General features: G+C 44.0%; 1 protein-coding gene across 2 annotated transcripts in view; it reads left to right on the forward strand.

Moving 5' to 3' along the window:
* The window catches only part of LOC128136072 (protein patched homolog 1-like), a 97401-nt gene that overhangs the window by 22224 nt on the left and 54144 nt on the right, over positions 1-21033 (forward strand). The window contains exons 3-7 of one of the 2 annotated variants that reach the window (XM_052775158.1): positions 16069-16258; positions 17382-17451; positions 17567-17658; positions 19064-19262; positions 19900-20021. In XM_052775158.1, coding sequence (XP_052631118.1) covers positions 16069-16258; positions 17382-17451; positions 17567-17658; positions 19064-19262; positions 19900-20021 — 673 coding nt within the window. The remainder of the gene's footprint in view (positions 1-16068; positions 16259-17381; positions 17452-17566; positions 17659-19063; positions 19263-19899; positions 20022-21033) is intronic. The other variant, XM_052775159.1, reaches the window with a different exon arrangement.

A 21033-nucleotide genomic window follows, 5' to 3' on the forward strand; every position in this document is an offset into this window, starting at 1 on the left:
AGTTGAGCCCCAAAATGTTTGTTGGTAGCAGTCCCAATATCATTATAGTTTCTGTCGCAGTCTCATCTCCTGGCAACCAGCACTTGACCCGGGCAGTTGCCTGGGGCTGAGAGTTTCCAAAAACATCTGTTATCCAAATTTGTTTCTTGTCAGCAACTATGCCATTATGGTTGGCAACATCCGTTTGGAATGCTGACACCTGAGCACCTATATCTACCAGAAATGTGACTGGGGTCTTAAAGGGGTCTAGGGAAAAGGTAATTAACAGGTCCCCTTTATTGCTTTCTGTGAGCCTTCTCAAATGGACCCACTGGCTGTCTCCCAGCTCACTTGTTGGGGATGGCGGAGGGGGTTTTCCCGATGGGGGGACGTCTTAATCAATTCAGCCTCCCGAGGAGCAGACAGGGCCACGTCCCTGGGTTCCCGGGATGGGGGAGAAAGGTCCCTTTTTATTTTGTCCCAGCCTTTCACCAGACCTTCCAGGTTGGGAGTGGGCAGCCGGTCCATCACCTCCCTGGGGATTCCCTTTGAGATACCCTCCATCCACAGTGCATATCTTTTATTGTCAACAGGCCGTGTCGGCTTCGTTGGAGGGGGGTAGTCAAGAATTGTACGAGGGCTTAGGTTTTATTTCCCCAGTCCCTTCCACCCTCCTAAGGTCCGCTTTGGATTTTGTTTCTCCCTGAGTGGTGAATCCCATCCGTCTCCCATAATTGATCAATTCCTGTGCTACTTCTCCCCATGTCATCTCTGGGGGGCCTCCCCTTCTTCGGGGTCGGGGTGCTCTTAAGCGATCTTGTAATTGCACCGCATACAATTTCAAGGCATCAGGCAGTCCCCTTATAAGAGGATGCAACCTTTCAGGGTCTGTCGCATATTGCATGGGGAAGGACTGTTGCAGAACCAGGAATCAATCATGCATCAGCTGGAGACACGCAGCCTTTTGTACGCTCTCCAAAAGGTGATCTGCCGTAGGTGTTTTAATCAAGAAGGGGTTTCCCCTCTCCATAGGGTCCAATCCACCTGCCCAATATGCTACTCTTTGGGTCAGGGACCACAGCTCTCTATTGTCATTTGTAGTTAGGAAAACCCCCGGACCCCAATATCCCCTTGCCTCATCCTCACTTAGCAGGATACAGTCACCCCCAGTAAGGGATACTCTCCACACATACTCAGTTTCTGTTTCTCGGGGTCCCCGGGAATATTTTTCCTGAATTTTAGCCAAATCGGTGGGGGAATAGGGGACGATGCGGGTGGTAACTTGTTGGGCTCCTCCTTGACCACCATCCACAGTCTCAGTCTTAATCAAAGGCCGTATTGTGGCTTCCCCCATCCCAAGAGGAAATATTTCCCTTATCTGTCCTAGGTTTTTCAAAAGAGTATGGTTTTGATTCTTTTTTCCCCATCAGAGTCTGCACCCACATTTTCTACAGTGATCTGGGAGCAAGTTTCATCTAATTGCTCCCTTAATACTCTTTCCTGCTCTAAAGCCTCCATCAGAGTGGTATGTAGTCTCTGGTTAGTCACTTGCTTGGTGGTGAGTTGATCAGAGACACTTGTCTCATTTTCCAAATGCTCCTGCAAAGCTTTCACCAAGTCTTGAAGGGATTTTATCATCTTCCCTTCTGCTTGCTGGTCCACATGTTTGCCCCATTGTGCTGCCACCAGAGCGGCTCCTAAACCCACACAAACCAATGTTATACCAAGGGGAAAGAGCTGGGCACTGTAAACCTCTAATCTCTCCAGGAGAGAAATAGAGTCTATGGTCGGATCTCCCGGGGGGGCATAATGGGCACACAATTATAGGTATCAGATCCCTTTATTAGTTCTCCGAGGACTATCTGCCTTGTGTATGACTCCTCTCAGAGAGGGGCCACACCAGAGATCTGATTCCAATAATTGCTTTAGCAACACCGAGGGAATCCTGCCGACTACACCAACAATGTCACGACCCGGACTGGACAGACCAGGGAGTCGAGTTGAATTCAGAATTCCCTCGGGTTAAATTAAGGTGAAACAACACCAAACGATCAGTTAAACATTTTATTCATGGCAGAAGTAGTCAGAACATGGGAGGTGTAACAGTAGGTGGAGTGGTCTCCCACAACAGGAATTAGCATGAAACTACCTCAGTAAACCGTGTAACCTGTGGTAACCATATACATCAATTCAGGGAACAAGGGGATCCCTCCTGTTGAGTCATGAGGTTCAGAGTGGGCCCCCTTGCTTTCTGGACTCCTTCTCAGAGAGGAGCCTAGGGGTGGCTAGATCCATTCCTCATCCCAGACTTGGTCAATGGTTTTATGTCTTAAAGGGATGAGGTATAGGGATTATGGAAAAGGAAAGAGAACAAGACAGAGAAAAAGGAAAACAGAAAGATTTCACCGGTCCTGGGTCCAGTGTTGGTCTAAAGGTCCAGTTCCGAATGCCTTGTGCGCCTGGGGCTTCAGCTTGTGTCCTTTTATTATCCTTGCCCCCTCCTTCAGGCAGGCACTCAAACTCATTAGGCTAATTAGGTGTCATGCGCAGTTTGTGCTTTCAGAACCTTCAGGAAATGGGTCGGTGCGCTTGGGGGTCGTCTGGGTAGTAACTCCTCCTTCCCTGTAGACATGACCATTGTTTGATCTTTGGCCATGCATGATGAGCTGCCCTGCTCAACATATCAGAACAGCATATCAGAACACCAAGCACGCCCTCCCCCTCCTGTTGCTGATGTCCTGTGCTGATCGGCTTCTTTTCACCTGTGGTTCCTTGTTATGCAGATTTCGTCCTTATGCAGAACTTGCCCCACCACAATGTTTGAGACATTAACTCTTTCAGTCCCTCACACCCTCACGGTGCAAAAGTGTATCCTTATGTCCAGATGGAAACTCCTGTGTATGGAACCCCCTGTGTTTCCGTTTGCGCCCATTGCCTCTTCTCCTGTCACTAGGTACCACTGAAAAGAGCCTGGCTCCGTCTTCTTTGCACCCTCTCTTCAGGTATTCATATACATTGATGAGATCCCCCTGAAACGGGGAGCCAAAGGAACCTTAGTAGATATAGTAGATATATGGATGTAGATAAGAACTGTTTAATAATTATCTAGCTTATAATGAAGTTAAAGAAATTTCAATAGAGGTAGACATGGCCCAAGAGGATGAGAAGTGATGCTTAACGTTTGCATTGTTGAGGCTGGCTGGGGCAGGAGATAGTCCCTGATAAGAAGCAGCAGTCGACCCCAAGAACCAGCCAAGACTGGCCTTGTGACTTTTTGGAACTAATTTTAATATGAAGCGGGGATAGATCATGCCTATGTATAGGCGTATTGCGAAACTCCATGTATATGTAACACTTGACTGTATAAATTTGAAGCGAACTGCCTAGTCAGGCGCGCACGACTTTGGTGGGACTACCCCCCCGTGCTGCCCAGCGCTGAATGAACATACCTACTTTACAATCTTACTGATTGTGGAGTCTGTTTCCGCACGTCAGTTTGGCGAGCCAGGCAGGAGACTCTCTGCTCGGCTGCGGGACCGACTGCGGAGCGGACGCCCCTAGGCGCGCCCCGAGCACTTTCCTCGGAGGAGCCTCCGCTGCCAGCCGCTCACCGCGGGAGCAGACAACAACCTCCTGAAGCCGCGGACCAAACGGTATGTTTCACAAAGGGAGCCTGTAAAAGTACGGGCCGGGCCGGGGCAGCTGGTAAATTGCGCAGAGATGTCTGGCGTGCAGCGTAGTCCCCGTATGGGAGGAGGGTACCCTGTATGGTAACAAGGGGGGATTTGCTGACCGATAGAGCGGCCGCCAGCGATCTTGGGGGTAGATCGAGCAAATCCGGGGTGACTGCTGCATCCCAGTATCGGGAGCCAGGACGGACCTGTCGATGACTGGTATATAAGAGGCAGGAGAAGGGTAAGCGCACCCCCTCGCAATTGCGCTTGGTACATTTTTGGGGTAAGTGGACCCCCTCGCAATTGCACTTGGTACATTTCTGCAGCTGCTGAAAGGTTGTCAACTGGAGCGATGATTGTATGATGTGAATGTTTGGAAATTTAATGTTAAAGATTTTGTGTGAGTATGTGGAAATGTTATGTTGAGATTTATATATGCTTGTTAATGTGTAAATGTCTAAAACTGTGGATTGAATGTTCGAGGAAAAGAGATGCAGCTCAGCTGCGGAGCGTGTGTGGAGTTCTGATCCACAGTTTCGTAACTCCACAAGGGGTACAGCCGGAGATGAACGAAGTGTGACTCCCTGATGATTTGGAACTTAAATTTATATGTTAGCATTGTAATTGTAAGTTTGAGTTTGATTATCTTAATCATTTTGTGGTGTTGGTATAAGAAAGTCCCTGTATGGTGCATCGCATAAATGTGGGTATTTGAATGGTGTCTTTTACATCCAGGAAATGAGTGTATGCCCTCATATGTCCTGGAATGTGTGTGGTGTAAACAGAGGTTGCAAATAGATTGTGGAGGGGATATTGAATGCCCTGAGTGTTGGGTTTGGACTCCCTGGGATAAGAGGGGACATTAAGGAATATTTCCCTCTCCAAGACCCAAAGTGGGATGTTAATAGATCTGCACATATGGAAAGATTGCAGGGGTATCAGGATTGGATTATAAAAGGAATGGAGAGGGCAATCCCCAAAACTATAAATTGGTCAGCTTTATATGCAGTCAAACAGAGTCCTTCCGAGTCTCCATCTGAATTCCTGGATCGATTGAGGGATGTAATGCGCTGCAGCACACCGCTGGATCCTGGGTCAGAGTCTCCCCCTAGAAGGAAGCATTAACGAGGACATCCTAAACCAAGTGTACCCAGGGGTATGGGCTACCGATGCACCTGGAAGAGCAAAAAGTGCTCCACCTGTTGAAGTTAGGATCAAGGAAGGCCAAAAGCCAGTAAGAATTAAACAATATCCCCTAAAGAAGGAAGACAGAGAAGGAATCCAGACGGTGATAGAAAAATTTTTGCAGTTGGGATTATTAAAAGAGTGTGAGTCTGAATTCAATACCCCTATATTACCTGTTCGGAAGCCCGATGGGTCATATCGGGTGGTCCAAGACTTACGGGTGGTGAATAAGATAACTGAAGATCTTTACCCGGTAGTGGCGAACCCATATACCCTGTTGACCGTATTAACACCTGAATTGACTTGGTTTACTGTTTTAGATTTGAAGGATGCTTTCTTTTGCCTCCCTCTCCATGAGACCAGCCAAAAATTATTTGCATTTGAATGGGAAAACCCCAAGAGTGGTCGAAAGACCCAGCTCACTTGGACGGTGTTGCCACAAGGATTTAAGAATAGTCCTACCATTTTCGGCAATCAGCTTGCGAAAGACTTAGAATCCTGGGAAACCCCGTCTGAGGAGGGGAAGCTGTTGCAGTATGTGGATGATATCCTGATCGCCACCAAGACAGAGAAAGATTGTATAATATGGACGGTGAGTCTGCTGAATTTCCTGGGACTTCAAGGGTACCGGGTATCCAAGAAGGCGGCACAGGTAATGCAACGCAAAGTGAATTATCTGGGCTATGAAATTAGTGCGGGACAAAGAACTTTGGGACAGGCCCGTAAAGAGGCAATATGTCAAACTCAGAGACCTCAGACAGTAAAAGAGTTACGGACTTTTCTTGGAATGACGGGGTGGTGCCGATTGTGGATCTATAATTATGGATTGCTTGTTAAACCACTGTATGCACTGACAGCCACTGAGCAGAAACACCTTGAGTGGAACAAGGAGACCGAACGAGACTTTGAGCTACTGAAAAAGGCTTTGATGTCAGCCCTGGCCTTAGGACTCCCAGATGTGAGTAAGCCATTTCTTCTTTACTCCCACGAGAAGCAGGGCATTGCCCTGGGAATATTAGCACAAAACCTGGGTCCATATCGATGGGCAGTTGCCTACCTCTCTAAGCAGTTAGACACGACTGCAAAAGGTTGGCCTGGATGCCTGCGGGCGGTTGCGGCTGTAATACTGAACATACAGGAAGCCCGAAAGTTTACTCTGGGCCAGAAAATGACTGTTTTGGTGTCTCACACAGTATCAGCAGTACTGGAAGCAAAGGGTGGACATTGGCTCTCTCCACAAAGATTCCTGAGATATCAAGCTATATTGGTAGAGCAGGATGATGTGGAGATTGTAGTCACTAACATTGTCAACCCAGCTTCTTTTCTCAGCGGGAACACAGGAGAACTGGTACATCATGACTGTTTGGAAACCATCGAAGCAACATACGCCAGTCGCCCAGACCTGAAAGACAGCCCCATGGAAAACGGGGAAACTTGGTTCACAGACGGAAGCAGTTACATCCTAAATGGTCATCGACATGCGGGATACGCCATCACCACCAGCCAAGAGGTAATAGAATCAGGGGCTTTGCCCATGAACACCTCTGCACAGAAGGCAGAAATAATTGCTCTGACCCGTGCCCTGGAATTGGCCCAGGGCAAAGTTGTGAACATTTATACAGACTCAAAATATGCCTTTGGAGTTGTACATGCACATGGAGCAATTTGGAAGGAGAGAGGACTATTGAGTTCTCAAGGGAAAAATATCAAACATGCAGAAGAAATTCTGAAGTTACTGGAAGCTGTCCAGCTCCCTAAGAAAGTAGCAATTATGCATATTAAGGCACACCAGAAAGTGAGCTCAGATTTGGAAAGAGGGAATGAGCTGGCGGACAGAGAGGCAAAACAAGTGGCCAAAACAAAGGTTGGCCAGAAGCATTCCCAACAAGAACGGCTAAAGCTCAGGAGTCTCTTACAGAAAAAACCCTGGAGCCACAGTGGGAAGGACCATTCCAAGTACTACTCACCTCCTTTACTGCAATCAGAATCAAGGAACAGAACACTTGGATTCATCACACCAGAGTGAAAAAGACACCCAAAACTCCATGGAAAGTCACCACAAAACCCGATGGACATTTAGTTTTTACGCGGTAATATGGGGAGTTGTGGGGACTCTGTGTAAGGCGTGGGATGAAAACCTGTTTGTCATATATAACCAGGAGCTAGCAAAGGATATTAATGTATCAAGCTGTTGGATGTGTACCTTAATACCCAGACAAGGAGAAACCTTCCCATTTATTGGTGTTCCCCTCAGAACAAACAGCACTAAACCACTATTGAATAGAACTGCCAACTATACTTGTTTATATGGAAATGGTTCCAGAACTATAGTGAAGTATAAACTTGATCTGGATAGCAGAGACCCACATGATAATGATCGATACAATTGGTCTTGGAGATTAAAAGACATGGAAAGAGGCAGAGGGGGAGACCCCGTAATGATGCGCCCCCATTATGCCAACACTTCTAGTTTTCTTGGGACACTGAATGGAACTTGCTTTCGATGTAATGAATCACACTCTACAGGGATAGCTAATACAGGATGGGGAAATCTAACAGGGAGTTGTTATCTTCCTCCTCCTCGGGAGCCGTCCAATTGTAATCTCCCTGACGGGCGTTGGTACCTTTGTGCAAACGGGAAGGCACATAAGAGTTTACCTATCGATTGGTGGGGAGAATGCACAGAGGGAATAATAATCCCACAAACACTCCCTATCTTAGGAAAATGACAGGGAATATTCCGATCCCCATGGCACCACACGAGGACTAAAAGAACCTCTAACCCTCTTATAGAACGAGGCACCACATTCCACAGTGTGGTACGATGGCTTTTCCCAATGCTTGGAGTATCTGAATTGGAAAAAGCAATAGTCAATGTATCAGCGGTGGTCAAGACTTTAGCCAATACTACTGCTGATGCTCTAGGAAAATTACAAGCCGAAATTGATTCCTTGGCAAAGATAACGATACAAAATCGCCTTGCATTAGATATGTTAACCGCAAAGGAAGGGGGGGCGTGTGTACTTATAAATCAAAGCTGTTGTGCTTATTTAAATGAAAGACAGCAAGTAGAGATAGATATTGGAAAGATTTGGGAAATTTCTAAGGAGTTACATCTTATCGCTATGGATGACACATCATGGGGATTTTCTGAGGTATGGGAAAAACTAACTTCCTGGTTGCCACATTTAACATGGCCAAAACAACTGTTCGTGACAGCAATAGTAATCATTTTTCTGCTCATAATCCTTTGTACAACAATTCGATGCAGCTTATGGTGTTTCCAAAGCACAGGGGATTCCTACAGTGAATGGAAAAAGAATCAGTTGCGACGAAAACTCGAGTCCAACAAATATTTTGAGAGAATGCTAGATAGGGAAACAATGCATTAGAAGTACTAGAGTTGGATATAGTAAAAGAATTTACTATTTTCTAGAAAAGGGGGGACTGAAACGGGGGGCCAAAGGAACCTTAGTAGATATAGTAGATATATGGATGTAGATAAGAACTGTTTAATAATTATCTAGCTTATAATGAAGTTAAAGAAATTTCAATAGAGGTAGACATGGCCCAAGAGGATGAGAAGTGATGCTTAACGTTTGCATTGTTGAGGCTGGCTGGGGCAGGAGATAGTCCCTGATAAGAAGCAGCAGTCGACCCCAAGGACCAGCCAAGACTGGCCTTGTGACTTTTTGGAACTAATTTTAATATGAAGCGGGGATAGATCATGCCTATGTATAGGCGTATTGCGAAACTCCATGTATATGTAACACTTGACTGTATAAATTTGAAGCGAACTGCCTAGTCAGGCGCGCACGACTTTGGTGGGACTAACCCCCCGTGCTGCCCAGCGCTGAATGAACATACCTACTTTACAATCTTACTGATTGTGGAGTCTGTTTCCGCACGTCACCCCCCTGAGCCTTCTCTTCTCCAGGCTAAACAGTCCCAGCTCTCTCAGTCTTTCCTCATATATGAAGTGCTCTAGTCCCTTAATCATCTTTGCAGCCCTGCGCTGGATTCTCTCCGAGTAGCTCCATATCTCTCTTTTACTGGGGGGCCCAGAACTGTACACGGCATTCCAGGTGTGGCCTCACCAGTGCTGAGTAGAGGGGAAGGATCACCTCCCTCAACCTGCCGGCAATACTTTGCCTAATGTAGCCTAGGATACCATTAGCCTTCTTTGCTGCAAGGACACATTGCTGGCTCATGTTCAACTTGGTGTCCACCAGGACCCCCAGGTCCTTTTCTGCCAAGCTCTTTTCCAGCTGGGTGGCCCCCAGCATATATTGGTGCATGGGGTTGTTCCTCTCCAGGTGCAGGACTTGGCACTTCCCCTTTGTTGAACTGCATGAGGCTCCTGCCTGCCCATTTCTCCAGCCTGTTGAGGTCCCTCTGGATGGCAACACAAGTCTCTGGCCTATCAGCCACTCCTTCCAGTTTTGTGTCATCAGCAAACTTGCTGAGGGTACACTCTGCCCCATCCTCCAGATCATTAATGAAGATGTTGAACAGGACTGGACCCAGTATTGTGAGACTGAAAGAGTTAATGTCTCAAACATTGTGGTGGGGCAAGTTCTGCTTAAGGACAAACTCTGCATGACAAGGAACTCTGCCTAGCAAGGAACCACAGGTGAAAAGAAGCCCATCAGCACCCATCAACAACAGGAGGGGGAGGGCATGCCAGAGGGTGCACAGCTCCCTGTTCTGTTGTGCTGTTCTGATATGCTGAGCAGGGAAATTCACTATGCCGTTTTGATATGATGTTACATGCTGAGCAGGACAGCTCATCGTGCATGGCCAAAGATCATGTCTGCAGGGAAGGGGAAGTTACTCCCCAAACGACCCCCAAGCCCAAAGGCTCTCAAACTGATCATGACACCTAATTAGCCTAATGAATTCGAGTGCCCGCCAGAAGGAGGGACGAGGATAATAAAAGGACACAAACTGAAGCCCCAGGTGCGCAAGCCCACTGGAACTGGACCCCTCGGCTGACTGAACCAACGCTGGACCCAGGACCAGTGATATCTTTCTCTCTTCCTTTTTCTCCTCCCGTCTTGTTCTCTCTTTCTTTTTCCTTTTCCACAGTCCCTACACCTCATCCCTTTAAGACATAAAACTGTTGACCAAGTCTGGGACTAAAGAGTGGATCCAGCTGCCCCTAGGCTCCTCTCTGAGAAGGAGTCTAGAAAGCAAGGGGGTCTGCTCTGAACCTCGTGACTCAACGGGAGGGATCCCCTTATTTCCTGAATTGATGTATATGTGGTTACCATGGGTTACATGGGTCACTGAGGTTTTTCCATGCCAATTCCTGTTGTGAGAAATCACACTACCTGCTGTTATGCCTCCCATGTTCAGTGTGCTTCTGTCATGAATAAAATGTGTAACTGATCATTTGGTGTTTTTTCACCTTAATTTAGCCCGAGGGAATTTGGAACTCAACTTGACTCCCTGATCTGTCCAGTCCAGATCGTGACAAGTTTATTGACCCCTGGGGTACACTGCTAGTTACTGGCCTCCAACTAGACTTTGTGGCACTGATCACCACCCTCTGGGCCTGGCCATTTGGCCATTTTCCAACCCACCTTACTGTCTGCTCATCCAGCCCATACTTCATCGGCTTCTCTATGACAATCTTATGGGAGACAGTGTCGAAAGCCTTTCTCAAGTCAAGGTAGACAATATCTCCCCTTGTCTACCAAGCCAGTCATTTCATTGTAGAAGGTTATCGGGGTGGTCAAGCATGACTTCCACTTTGCGAATCCATGCTGACTACTCCTGATAACTTTCTTGTATGTCTAGTTTGCTTAAGTATTCTCTGACCTGATTCTCTTCCACCACGGGTAAGTATTCCTTGCCCCACACTTTTCCCCTGGTATCTGGGATTCTTGAAGGCTTGTCTTGCTAGTAAACACTGAAGCAAAGGAGGCATTTGTTACCTCAGCCTTTTTCATGTCCTGTGTCACCTGGTCCCCTGCCCCATTCAGCAGCAGGCCCACAATTTCCCTACTCTTCTTTTTGTTATCTATGTACTTATAGAAGCCCTTCTTGTTGTCTTTGACATCCCTCAGCAGATTCAGTTCCAGGTAGTCTTTGAATTTCCTAACTTCATCTCTGGATGCTTGGACAGTGTTCTGTGTTCCTCCCAAGTTACCTGTCCCTGCTTCCACCCTTTGTATGCTTTCTTTTTGTTTGAGCGTTGCCAGGAGCTCCTTGTCTATCCATGCAGGCCTCCTGGCGTTTTTGCCTGATTTCCTCTTTGTTGGGATGGACTGCTCTTGAGCTTGGAGGAGGTGATCCTTCGTTATTAACCAGCTTTCTTAGGCCCCTCTCCCCTTCAGGGTCTTATCCCATGGGACTCTACCAAGTAGATCCCTGAACAGGCCAAAGTCTGCTCTCCTGATGTCCAAGGTTGTGATCTTGCTTTTTGCTCTTCTCCCTCCCCTCAGGATCCTAAACTCCACCATCTCATGGTCGCTGCAGCCAAGGCTGCCTTCAACCTTCATATCCCTAATGAGCCTCTCCTTATTGGTGAGTATGAGGTCCAGCAGAGCCCCTCTCCTTGTCAGCTCCTCTGTCACTTGGATCAGGAAGTTGTTGTCGATGCAGTCCAGGAACCTCCTGGTTTGCTTATGCCCTTCTGTGTTGTCCCTCCAGCAGATGTCAGGGTGGTTGAAGTCCCCCATGAGGACCAGGGTCTGTGAATGTGAGGCTGCTTCTAGCTGTGTGTATGTATCTCTAGATCATAGCCCTGCAACTGCACACAGATTTCTAACTCCTCGTGTTCCCCATGTGTCACGACCCGGGCTGGACAGACCAGAGAGGGATTGTGGTGAGTTCAGAATTCCCTCGGGCTAAATTAAGGTGAAACGATACTGTATTGGGTTTGTGTGGCAAGGTTTTTGGTAGCAGGGGGGATTACAGGGGTGGCTTCTGTGAAAAGCTGCTGGAAGGTTCCCCTGTGTTCGAGAGAGCCCATACCAGCCGGCTGTAAGACGGACCCGCCACCGGCCAAGGCCAAGCCAATCAGCGATAGTGGTACCGCCTCTGTGATAACATTTTTAAGAAGGAAAAAAAAGTTGCGGGACAGACAGAAACGGCAGCCAGAGAGAAGAGTGAGAACATGTAAGAGAAACAACCCTGCAGACACCAAGGTCAGTGAAGAAGGAGGGGGAGGAGGTGCTCCATGTGCCAGAGCAGAGATTCCCCTGCAGCCCATGGTGAAGACCATGGTGAGGCAGGCTGTCCCCCTGCAGCCTGTGGAGGACCCCATGCCGGAGCAGGTGGGTGCTCGAAGGAGGCTGTGACCCCGTGGGAAGCCCACGCTGGAGCAGGTTCCTGGCAGGACCTGCGGATCTGTGGAGAGAGGAGCCCACGGAGCAGGTTTTCTGGCAGGACTTGTGACCCCGTGGGGTACCCATGCTGGAGCAATGTGCTCCTGAAGGACTGCACGCCGTGGAAGGGACCCACACTGGAGCAGTTCGTGAAGAACTGCAGCCTGTGGGAAGGACCCACGTTGGAGCAGTTTGTGGAGGACTGTCTCCCGTGGGAGGGACCCCACGCTGGAGCAGGGGAAGAGTGTGAGGAGTCCTGCCCCTGAGGAGGATGAAGCAGCAGAAAATAACATGTGATGAACTGACCGTAAACCCCATTCCCCGTCCCCCTGCACCACTGGGGGGGTAGGTAGAGAATCCGGGAGTGAAGTTGTGCCCGGGAAGAAGGGAGGGGTGGAGGGAAGGTGTTTTGAGATTTGGTTTTATTTCTCATTACCCTACTCTGGTTGATTGGTAATAAATTGAGTTAATTTTCCCCAAGTTGAGTCTGTTTTGCCCGTGATGGTAATTGGTGAGCGATCTCTCCTGTCCTTATCTCGGCCCATGAGCCCTTTGTTATATTTTCTCTCCCCTGTCCAGCTGAGGAGGGGGAGTGATAGAACGGCTTTGGTGGGCACCTGGCATTCAGCGTCTTTTATAGCCCGGTTCCTGCCTTTTCTCACGTCAGTCACACTCTTCTTGGTCTTCCGCACACTGCCCGTAAGTACTTATGTAACTCTCAATCTTGTGTGCAGGCGCCATTGGGGGGGGTGGTTGCGAAGGGTTCCTCCAGCGGCCTTGAGCCCCTTCCTCAAATAAACTTTATATGACCTTTGGCCATATATGGTGAGCTGCCCTGCTCAGCGTATCAGAACACGGAACACGGAACTGTGCACCCTCCAGCATGCCCTCCCTGCCCTGTTGCTAACTGGCTTCTCAGCTGCTCTGCCGGTTTGTTGTTATGCAGAACTTGCCCCACCACAATGTTTGAGACATTAACTCTTTCAGTCTCTCACACCATGCTGCATGAATTAGTTTATACTTACTTCAGAGAGGCACTCCTCTCTGAACCAATCATTTGTTTTGATAATAAACAATTGGTCACTTTCAGCAGATAGGAATGCTGCCCTTTGTCTTGCATGGTTTGATCTGTTGGTTCAAGTCCTAGTTAAATTCAAAAGTGAAGTGTGAGTGGAATGGGAGAGAGTATAGTAGTGTGAGTAGATGTTTATGGTTGACTCCAAAGTCCTCATCCAATTGGGTCTTTATTGCCTTGGGTAGCATTTAAACAAAAAAAAGAGAAAGCGACATTTTGTGTTCTGAAGTACTTGCAATATAAAGGACTGCAAAAGCAAGCTTTTGTTCCAAGACATATAGATTAGAATACATGTGCTCCCCTATCCCTACCGCTTTGTCCCTGTAAGACAAAGCAAAATTTATTAGCATATCATAGAGTACTGGCTGGTGGAGAAAGACAGCAGTGGACATGAACATCAGCCTCATGAATGAAATTGGAATTTTATGAATCATAGAATATCCTGAGTTGGAAGGGACCCATGAGGATCATTGTATCTGACTCCTAACTCCACCCAGGGCAACCTAAATGTTAAACCGTATATCTAAGAGCATTGTCCAAATGCTTGTTGAACACCAGCAGGCTTGGGGCCATGACCACTTCCCTGGGGAGCTTGTTCCAGTGCTTGACCACCCTCTCAGTGAAGAACTTTTTCCTAATATCCAATCTGAACTTCCCCTGATGCAGCTTTAAGCCATTCCCTTGCATCCTATCACTGGACACTAGAGAGAAGAGATCAGCACCTCCCTCTCCACTCCCCCTCATGAGGAAGTTGTAGACAGCAATGAGCTCACCCCTCAGTCTCCTCTTCTCTAAGCTGAACAAACCTATCCTCAGCCGCTCCTCATAAGTCATGCCCTCTAGTCCTTTCACCATCTTTGTTGCCCTCCTTTGGACACATTCTAATATTTTTATATCCTTATATTGTGGAGCCCAAAACTGCACACAGTACTCGAGGTGAAGCCACACCAGTGCTGAACATAGTGGGACAATCACTTCTTTCAACACAGCAGCAGTACAACAAATCTGATATATGGGTTTGTGAAGTAACTTTCAATCTAGAATGATCATTTGATATGGAGTATGCTATTTGATTTGAATTTGCATTTAGTTGTGATTAACGTGCATATACTCAAACACTTGAGGCAAAGTCTAAGTGGTTTTAGGGTTTAATTATTGATATAAATTAACAGTAGCTTTTTTGTTACCATGCATATGCAGTCTTATTTATTGTATATCCTGTCACTGTAATAAGAGGGATGTTAATAAGTTATAAGGGGAATCTAGGTATGGAATTTATACTTTGCTTTTTATTTTTTGTTACTGTGAGCTGATCATTGTTACATGATGTGAAGGAGGTAGTGCCACATATGACAGGCTGAGAAAATGGTTGGAGTGTGTTGTAGAAATACTTATTTCTTCAAAGAATTCTTGAACTAAAAATTAAGTGATGCTTTGTGCCAGAATGACTATAATTGTTGAGGGATTCTGACAGCTTTATCCATGCTGGGGCCTAGCTTCTTGCCTGATGGTCCCATTAGCCCCACGGGGGTTACAGGTAGAGTGAGGGTCCAACTGATTGAAAAAGTATGTCCTAGGCACGTTCAGACTTGGGAATGTTGTCTCTTACACTGCCGACTGGTTACAGATCAGTCTTCCATTACGTGGTCTAAGAGAGAGATTTACATGTATAGTTTCTATTCCCACTGTTGCAGAACTGAACTTTGACAGTAATTCAGATCACCAGTGCCAAGGTGACTAGAACTGAAGAAAATGTAACAAATTAGACCAGGTCTGTAGCTTGGACCTAGCAGAGTAATAAAGTTAATAAATTGTAAGGGATGGAAACAATATATTGGTGGTGTTCTTGTCCTCCTCATCTGGATGCGGTCTTGATTCAACTAATGGGCTGAATTAATTGAACCCTCTCCCACATGCATTTTCTAGAGAGACTATAGGGGAGGTTATGTAAAGTATATATACTTTAGCTGAATGCTTTTTTGTAAGTGGGAAGATAATTTTCCATTATGTAATTTTCTCTGGCAAGGCAAGTTGAATATGGCTCCCTCTAGAGCCTGTCTCCTTTGCAGTCTCTCTCTGCCTTTTTCTTTTTTTTTAATCCATGTTTTGATATGGAGCACACCTGCTCAGCTCATGTGGGTTTAGAAACAGATGTTGTGTATGAATTATCCCCTGCATCACACCATGTTATGCAGGTACTGGACCACTAGGACAAATTGTTTGTAGATGGTCCTTTCTGCTACACTCTGTTGCACTCAGGACTGCACCTCTTCATGTGAATTTAATATTTTTTCACTTTATATAAGGCTGAAAGAAGTACTCATGCTCACTTACTCTTTCCCTCTTCCCCTTTTTTAACTGAAGAGAAACATCCCCCTTCTGCCTTTGCCAAATTATTTAGAAGAGTGTAAATTGAAGCCATTTATCTTGAAATGTGCTACTGGAGCAGACTGTTTATACAAGTGAAAGACATTGTAACATGAGAGTATTTGGTCTGGTCTGCAAGGAAAAGGTTTTTTTTTTTATATATACGGAATATTGGTTCTAATACAGAAAAAAACATGTTGTTTAAGAGGCTCCAATTTGCACATCAGTGTTTTAGTGCAGTAGGGACAATGGCATTTTTTTAATGGGGAATATGTTTTTTGTTACACTGTTACTAAAATAAATTTGATATTAGATTAAGAGCTACGCTGTAATCAATTTGAGGTAGAATATTCCATGCACATGGTAAAGATTTTCTGACCAGAGAGTGCTCATCATGTGAATCCAGAATAAGCTGTTATTAGCTAATACAAAGCTATTAATATTTATCCATCAGTTGGTGGACGAGTGAGTCGGGAATTAAATTACACACGGCAGAAGATTGGAGAAGAGGCCATGTTTAACCCCCAGCTCATGATTCAGACTCCACAGGAAGATGGTGCTAATGTACTAACAATAGAAGCACTCAGACAGCACCTTGACTCTGCACTTCAGGCCAGCAGAGTAGATGTTTATATGTACAACAGGTAAGGAGAAAAGCAAAAGTTTTCTTGATCATCTGTAACAGCTAGAAAGTGGGCAGATGTTTCCTTGCATATATTTTTAATGGATAGCACTTCAGAACCTTTCCCTTAGAACTGTGTTTTGATTTGAATGTCACTAATTACTGATGCTTGAAATTGTGGCATGATAGCAGTGACTAGTTGACTTTTTAACAAATAAAATGGTATAAGAGGTGTTGGATGAGATTCTGAAAATGTACCCTTATGAGCAGTGCTAACAGTGTCCAGCATTTTTCCTGGTAAAGGAATGATAACTGTGCTCTTAAAAATAGGACTTTATTGATGGGATTCCTAACAATGAAAAGCCTTCCAGTAATTTGGGTTTAAAGGGAAAATGCAAATGGAAGAGAAATGGCAGTGGGTGGAATTACTGGGCTATTTAATAACATAGATGCAATCATAGTAGAGTTGGCCTTCAGAGTGTCTGTGTATACATACTGAGGGTTGGGAGTTGTCCGAAAAGCAGGAGTTAAGAGTTGTCCAACAATAAAAATACTAAAAGTGCACCTTAACAAGGCACCAGCTTTGGGCTAGTGAGATCTCTCCATGACAAGTGGTTCCTCCAGGGTTACTACTTACATGATTTCAGCACATCTAACTGATGCCTAAATGAACTAATACCTAGACTCCAATTATCTTTTACCCAGCTCCTGCCTTGTCTAAGGTGCTATAAGCCACTACAGTGGAAATTGTAATACAGCTGAACAAGGAAAACAGAAATTCTAATAGTTTCTTTTCTCCTACATGCATGAGTCAGAGCTAGTCTGAGCCTGAAGCTGACTTCTCTCTTGTGTCACTGAGTGCTATCTTAAGTCACAAGTGGTCTCATTTATATAAAGCCACATTTCTGTCCCTTTTAGTTGTGTCAACTAGCCTATTAATCCAAAAGTAGCTCCATTATTTTTAATTTACAGAGACTGTTTAGCATAAATGAAATAAATATTTCTAGTTTTGTCTTTCTCAGTGATTCACTACTTGAGGCCACCATGTCTATGTGAGTTGCAATTTTAATGTATGTTACATTTTAAAAATAAATTTTCAGTAATTGTGAAAGAAAAAAAATACTCGTTCTTTATATTTATTACAGACAATGGAAATTGGAACACTTATGTTATAAATCAGGAGAACTCATCACAGAAGCAGGTTACATGGACCAGGTAGGTATAACAGGCATTTGGTTATAACCATTTTATAGTCTCATGATTCAGCTTGTGTTGTTTAGATTATATTGTAGTCTAACTGTGTTTTTTTTCCCCTTTCTGACTTTGACAGATCATAGAATATCTTTATCCTTGTTTAATTATCACTCCTTTGGACTGCTTCTGGGAGGGAGCAAAGCTACAGTCAGGAACTGCCTATCTATTGTAAGCATGCTGGTTTTATAACTTTCCAGTCTGTCTGATTTTAATAGTAAAATGATGCATGATTTTGAGTTGCATCCCATTGCTTATTCAGATTCTGGTTTAACCAAAAAATAAAAAATAAATTGTAATGTCTTTGCCAAAAATGCACATGGATTTTTTATTTAATTGAACAAAGATTTTTCTGTTTCTAAAAGATTATTTGTATGCATCAATTTAAGTCCTGTGTCATTACTTTTCTTGTTCTGCTAGCATGCAAAAGGAAATATAAATTCTGAATTCAAGCTTTTTTGGAAATAAACTTTTTTTTTTTTTTTATCCCCCCCCAAACTACAAAAACATCGGCTGGGAATTAATTTTATTTCTAAGAAAATGTAGGTCTCTTGGGTAAAAACTCAAGTCTTCCTAAAGAATAAAACTAAAATCCTTTGCTTATGAGATCATTAAAGAAACCAAATATATCCTTTATGGGTGGTTTCTCACAATTTGCAAGTGTGATATTATATGCCCTGGATCATTCAAAGAGTTAATTGTTAATCTGTGCAGACATTTTCTGTTAATTATGCAAGAGTTGTTAGCATTTGAGTTAGTTATTGTTTCTGTCCTGGTTTGCATATGTCTCTGAAAGCAATTTGCAATGGCTATCTCCTAATGTTTAGTGTACAGTTTTAGGTGGGGAAATAAGGGGGGTTGCATTTTCTGGTTGGAAGATTGCAAATAAAGAATTAAGCCTGGTTAAGCAGATACAGTGTGGTTTGAATCACAAAATAAGGCAGCTAAAAGCCTTTGTAGTTTGTCAACATCACAAATTCAAAAGTGAGGGGTGGGAGACGTGACAGTGATAGCGATGACAGCCATGGTAGCAGGAAAGCTTGATGGTTGATAGTCAAGCAGCCAGGGCATTTGCAGGAGCACAGAACTGTTATAGATAAACAAAGATCAGCTATATTGATTGATTACATTTGCAAGATGATTATTAGACTAGCAAGAAGTAATCTGATACTATGTGAAAGGATTTCTTTCCTCAGCCTTCCCTTCTTTCCCTCTCCCCTCCCTCCAAATTCTTTGAAGCAGCAGTTGGTTGCTTTTTTGTTATTTAGGTGCTTGATGGTTTGTTTTACTTGGTTTGTAAATGAAAGTATTTTTAACGTGAATGTTCCCTTTCATACAGTAAATTGGTATGTAAGGACTGACTATTTTTGTTAAAATCACCACAGGGCTACAAGAAAAGTATACATAAACAAATATAATTAAAACATGCATTTCATGTTATGAAACAACCTTACCAGAAAGGGTTGTAGCTTGTAACAGAAAACAACTTCATCATTTGTGCAAATACAAATTTAAAAATTATGTTTCGGTACTTATTTTGTCTTTTTTTGTAATTTTTCCCTGATTTCTTTTACAGAGGGAAACCTCCTTTGCAGTGGATCAACTTTGACCCCTTAGAATTCTTAGAAGAGTTAAAGAAAATAAACTACCAAGTGGAGAGCTGGGAAGAAATGCTGAATAAAGCAGAGGTTGGTCATGGTTATATGGATCGACCTTGTCTGAATCCTGCTGATCCTGATTGCCCAATCACAGCTCCCAACAAAAATTCCACCAAAGTAAGTTCGCTTATCTTTGTATAGATCTTTTCAAGGGAGGCTCTGTATGTGTGGTGAGAGAAAAGGGTACCATTCCCTTCCAAGTAATATATATTTTATGTTCTTCAGTGATTTCATTATTTGGTTCCTATTATATACCATTAGCCCAGAGTCACTAACTTTCCCTCAGCCTGTGATGCAATATTAATCACACATATTTAGAGTGAGATTACAGTTCTCAGCTACTGTCTGGGTGTGGCAATGTGGTGACACACCATTTCAGCAGGCAACATGCCTCAGGCAGATGCAGTCACTCCTGGAATCCGCAGTCACTCCTGGAATCCGCAGTCACTCCTGGAATACGGCTGCCTCTCTACACTGACACCGTGCAGCAAGGTCTTCCTTCAAGTAGGGCCAGTTTTGTTGACCCAACTTTATATATCCCTTTCTCAGTCGCACTAGGCTTTGGAGAAGTTGCTGTTTGGTGAACAAGTATCGGGCTAGTTTGTCTACTCCATTTGTTGAACACATTTCTCCTTGTAGACTTCCTAGATGATCTTCAATATCTGTTATTTCAGTATACTAGGTGTTGATTTAGGATATGAGTTTGTCTGAAGTTGTACAACTGATGAATTGCTTCTTTAAAACTTTTTTCTAGCCTCTTGATGTGGCTCTTGTTTTGAGCGGTGGATGCTATGGACTGTCAAGAAAATACATGCATTGGCAGGAGGAATTGATTATAGGTGGTACAGTCAAGAATAGTTCTGGTAAACTTGTCAGGTAAGCAAACAAATGTTTACAGAAAATTTTAAAATTTTTCTTTGTTAGGGTTTGGGTTTTTTTTGGCAGGGGGCCAGACCATGCAAAATCAACTGCCTTTCAGAATCTGTGAATGATGCGTATTATGAACCCTGGTCTAGGAGGACATCCCTGATGAGGACAGAATTTAAGAGTGATTAGACAGTTGTTTAAATTTAAGGAGGTGTCATTGCTGCCTGCTTCTAATCTAAAAATGACAGTGTACATTGCTCAGAAATATTTTTTTTCCTGGCAACTTTGTTGTTTAGAGTGTATGTATAAAGCATTGAACAGTATTTAAAACACTGAACAACTTTGTGTTTTTGAAATAAGATCAAAGGAAAAAAGGGGGAAAAATAACTTTGGTAATGTGCCCACTCATTTGACTTTTCTCAGAATTCCAAAATCTCCATTGAACTGTTTGTTTAGGGTCAATACAGAGAAAAGTATATCCTTTATATCACTGTATCTTGAATACTTTTTTGACTGACAAAATAAAACCCTTTGTTTCAGACTTCTTGAAGAAGTCATGGAACACTTGACTTTGGGGGGTAAACCCCTTGAAATAGAACTGTGTTAAAAAAATAGGACATATAAAAACATTATTTAGATGTATACACTGAATCCAAATTTATATTAAACTAAAAGAAGTATAATTCTTGCATATTTAACACAGATAATTTTTAGTAGAACTTTTGATATGGATTTTGATGTTTTTTACATCGACACTAAATATTGAAGTTTAATTTCTTACTAATTTTGATTTATTCTGAAAAAGTGCACAGATGTGTCTTCTAACAAATAGCCAAAGACTTTATTCTTGGTGAAAAATAAAATAGTTCCTTAAGCTTCTAAAATTGTTGGATACAGTTAGATACTGTGGAAATTTACAATGGATAATTATTGCCTTTTGTGTATTCTTTGCTGCTTGTCAGGTGTCAGGAGTTTAGTCTGGCATTTCTCTCCAAGGGATGAAAAAGACCGAGGTCTTCAA

This window comes from Harpia harpyja, chromosome W, assembly GCF_026419915.1.
Source record: "Harpia harpyja isolate bHarHar1 chromosome W, bHarHar1 primary haplotype, whole genome shotgun sequence".
NCBI lineage: Eukaryota > Metazoa > Chordata > Aves > Accipitriformes > Accipitridae > Harpia > Harpia harpyja.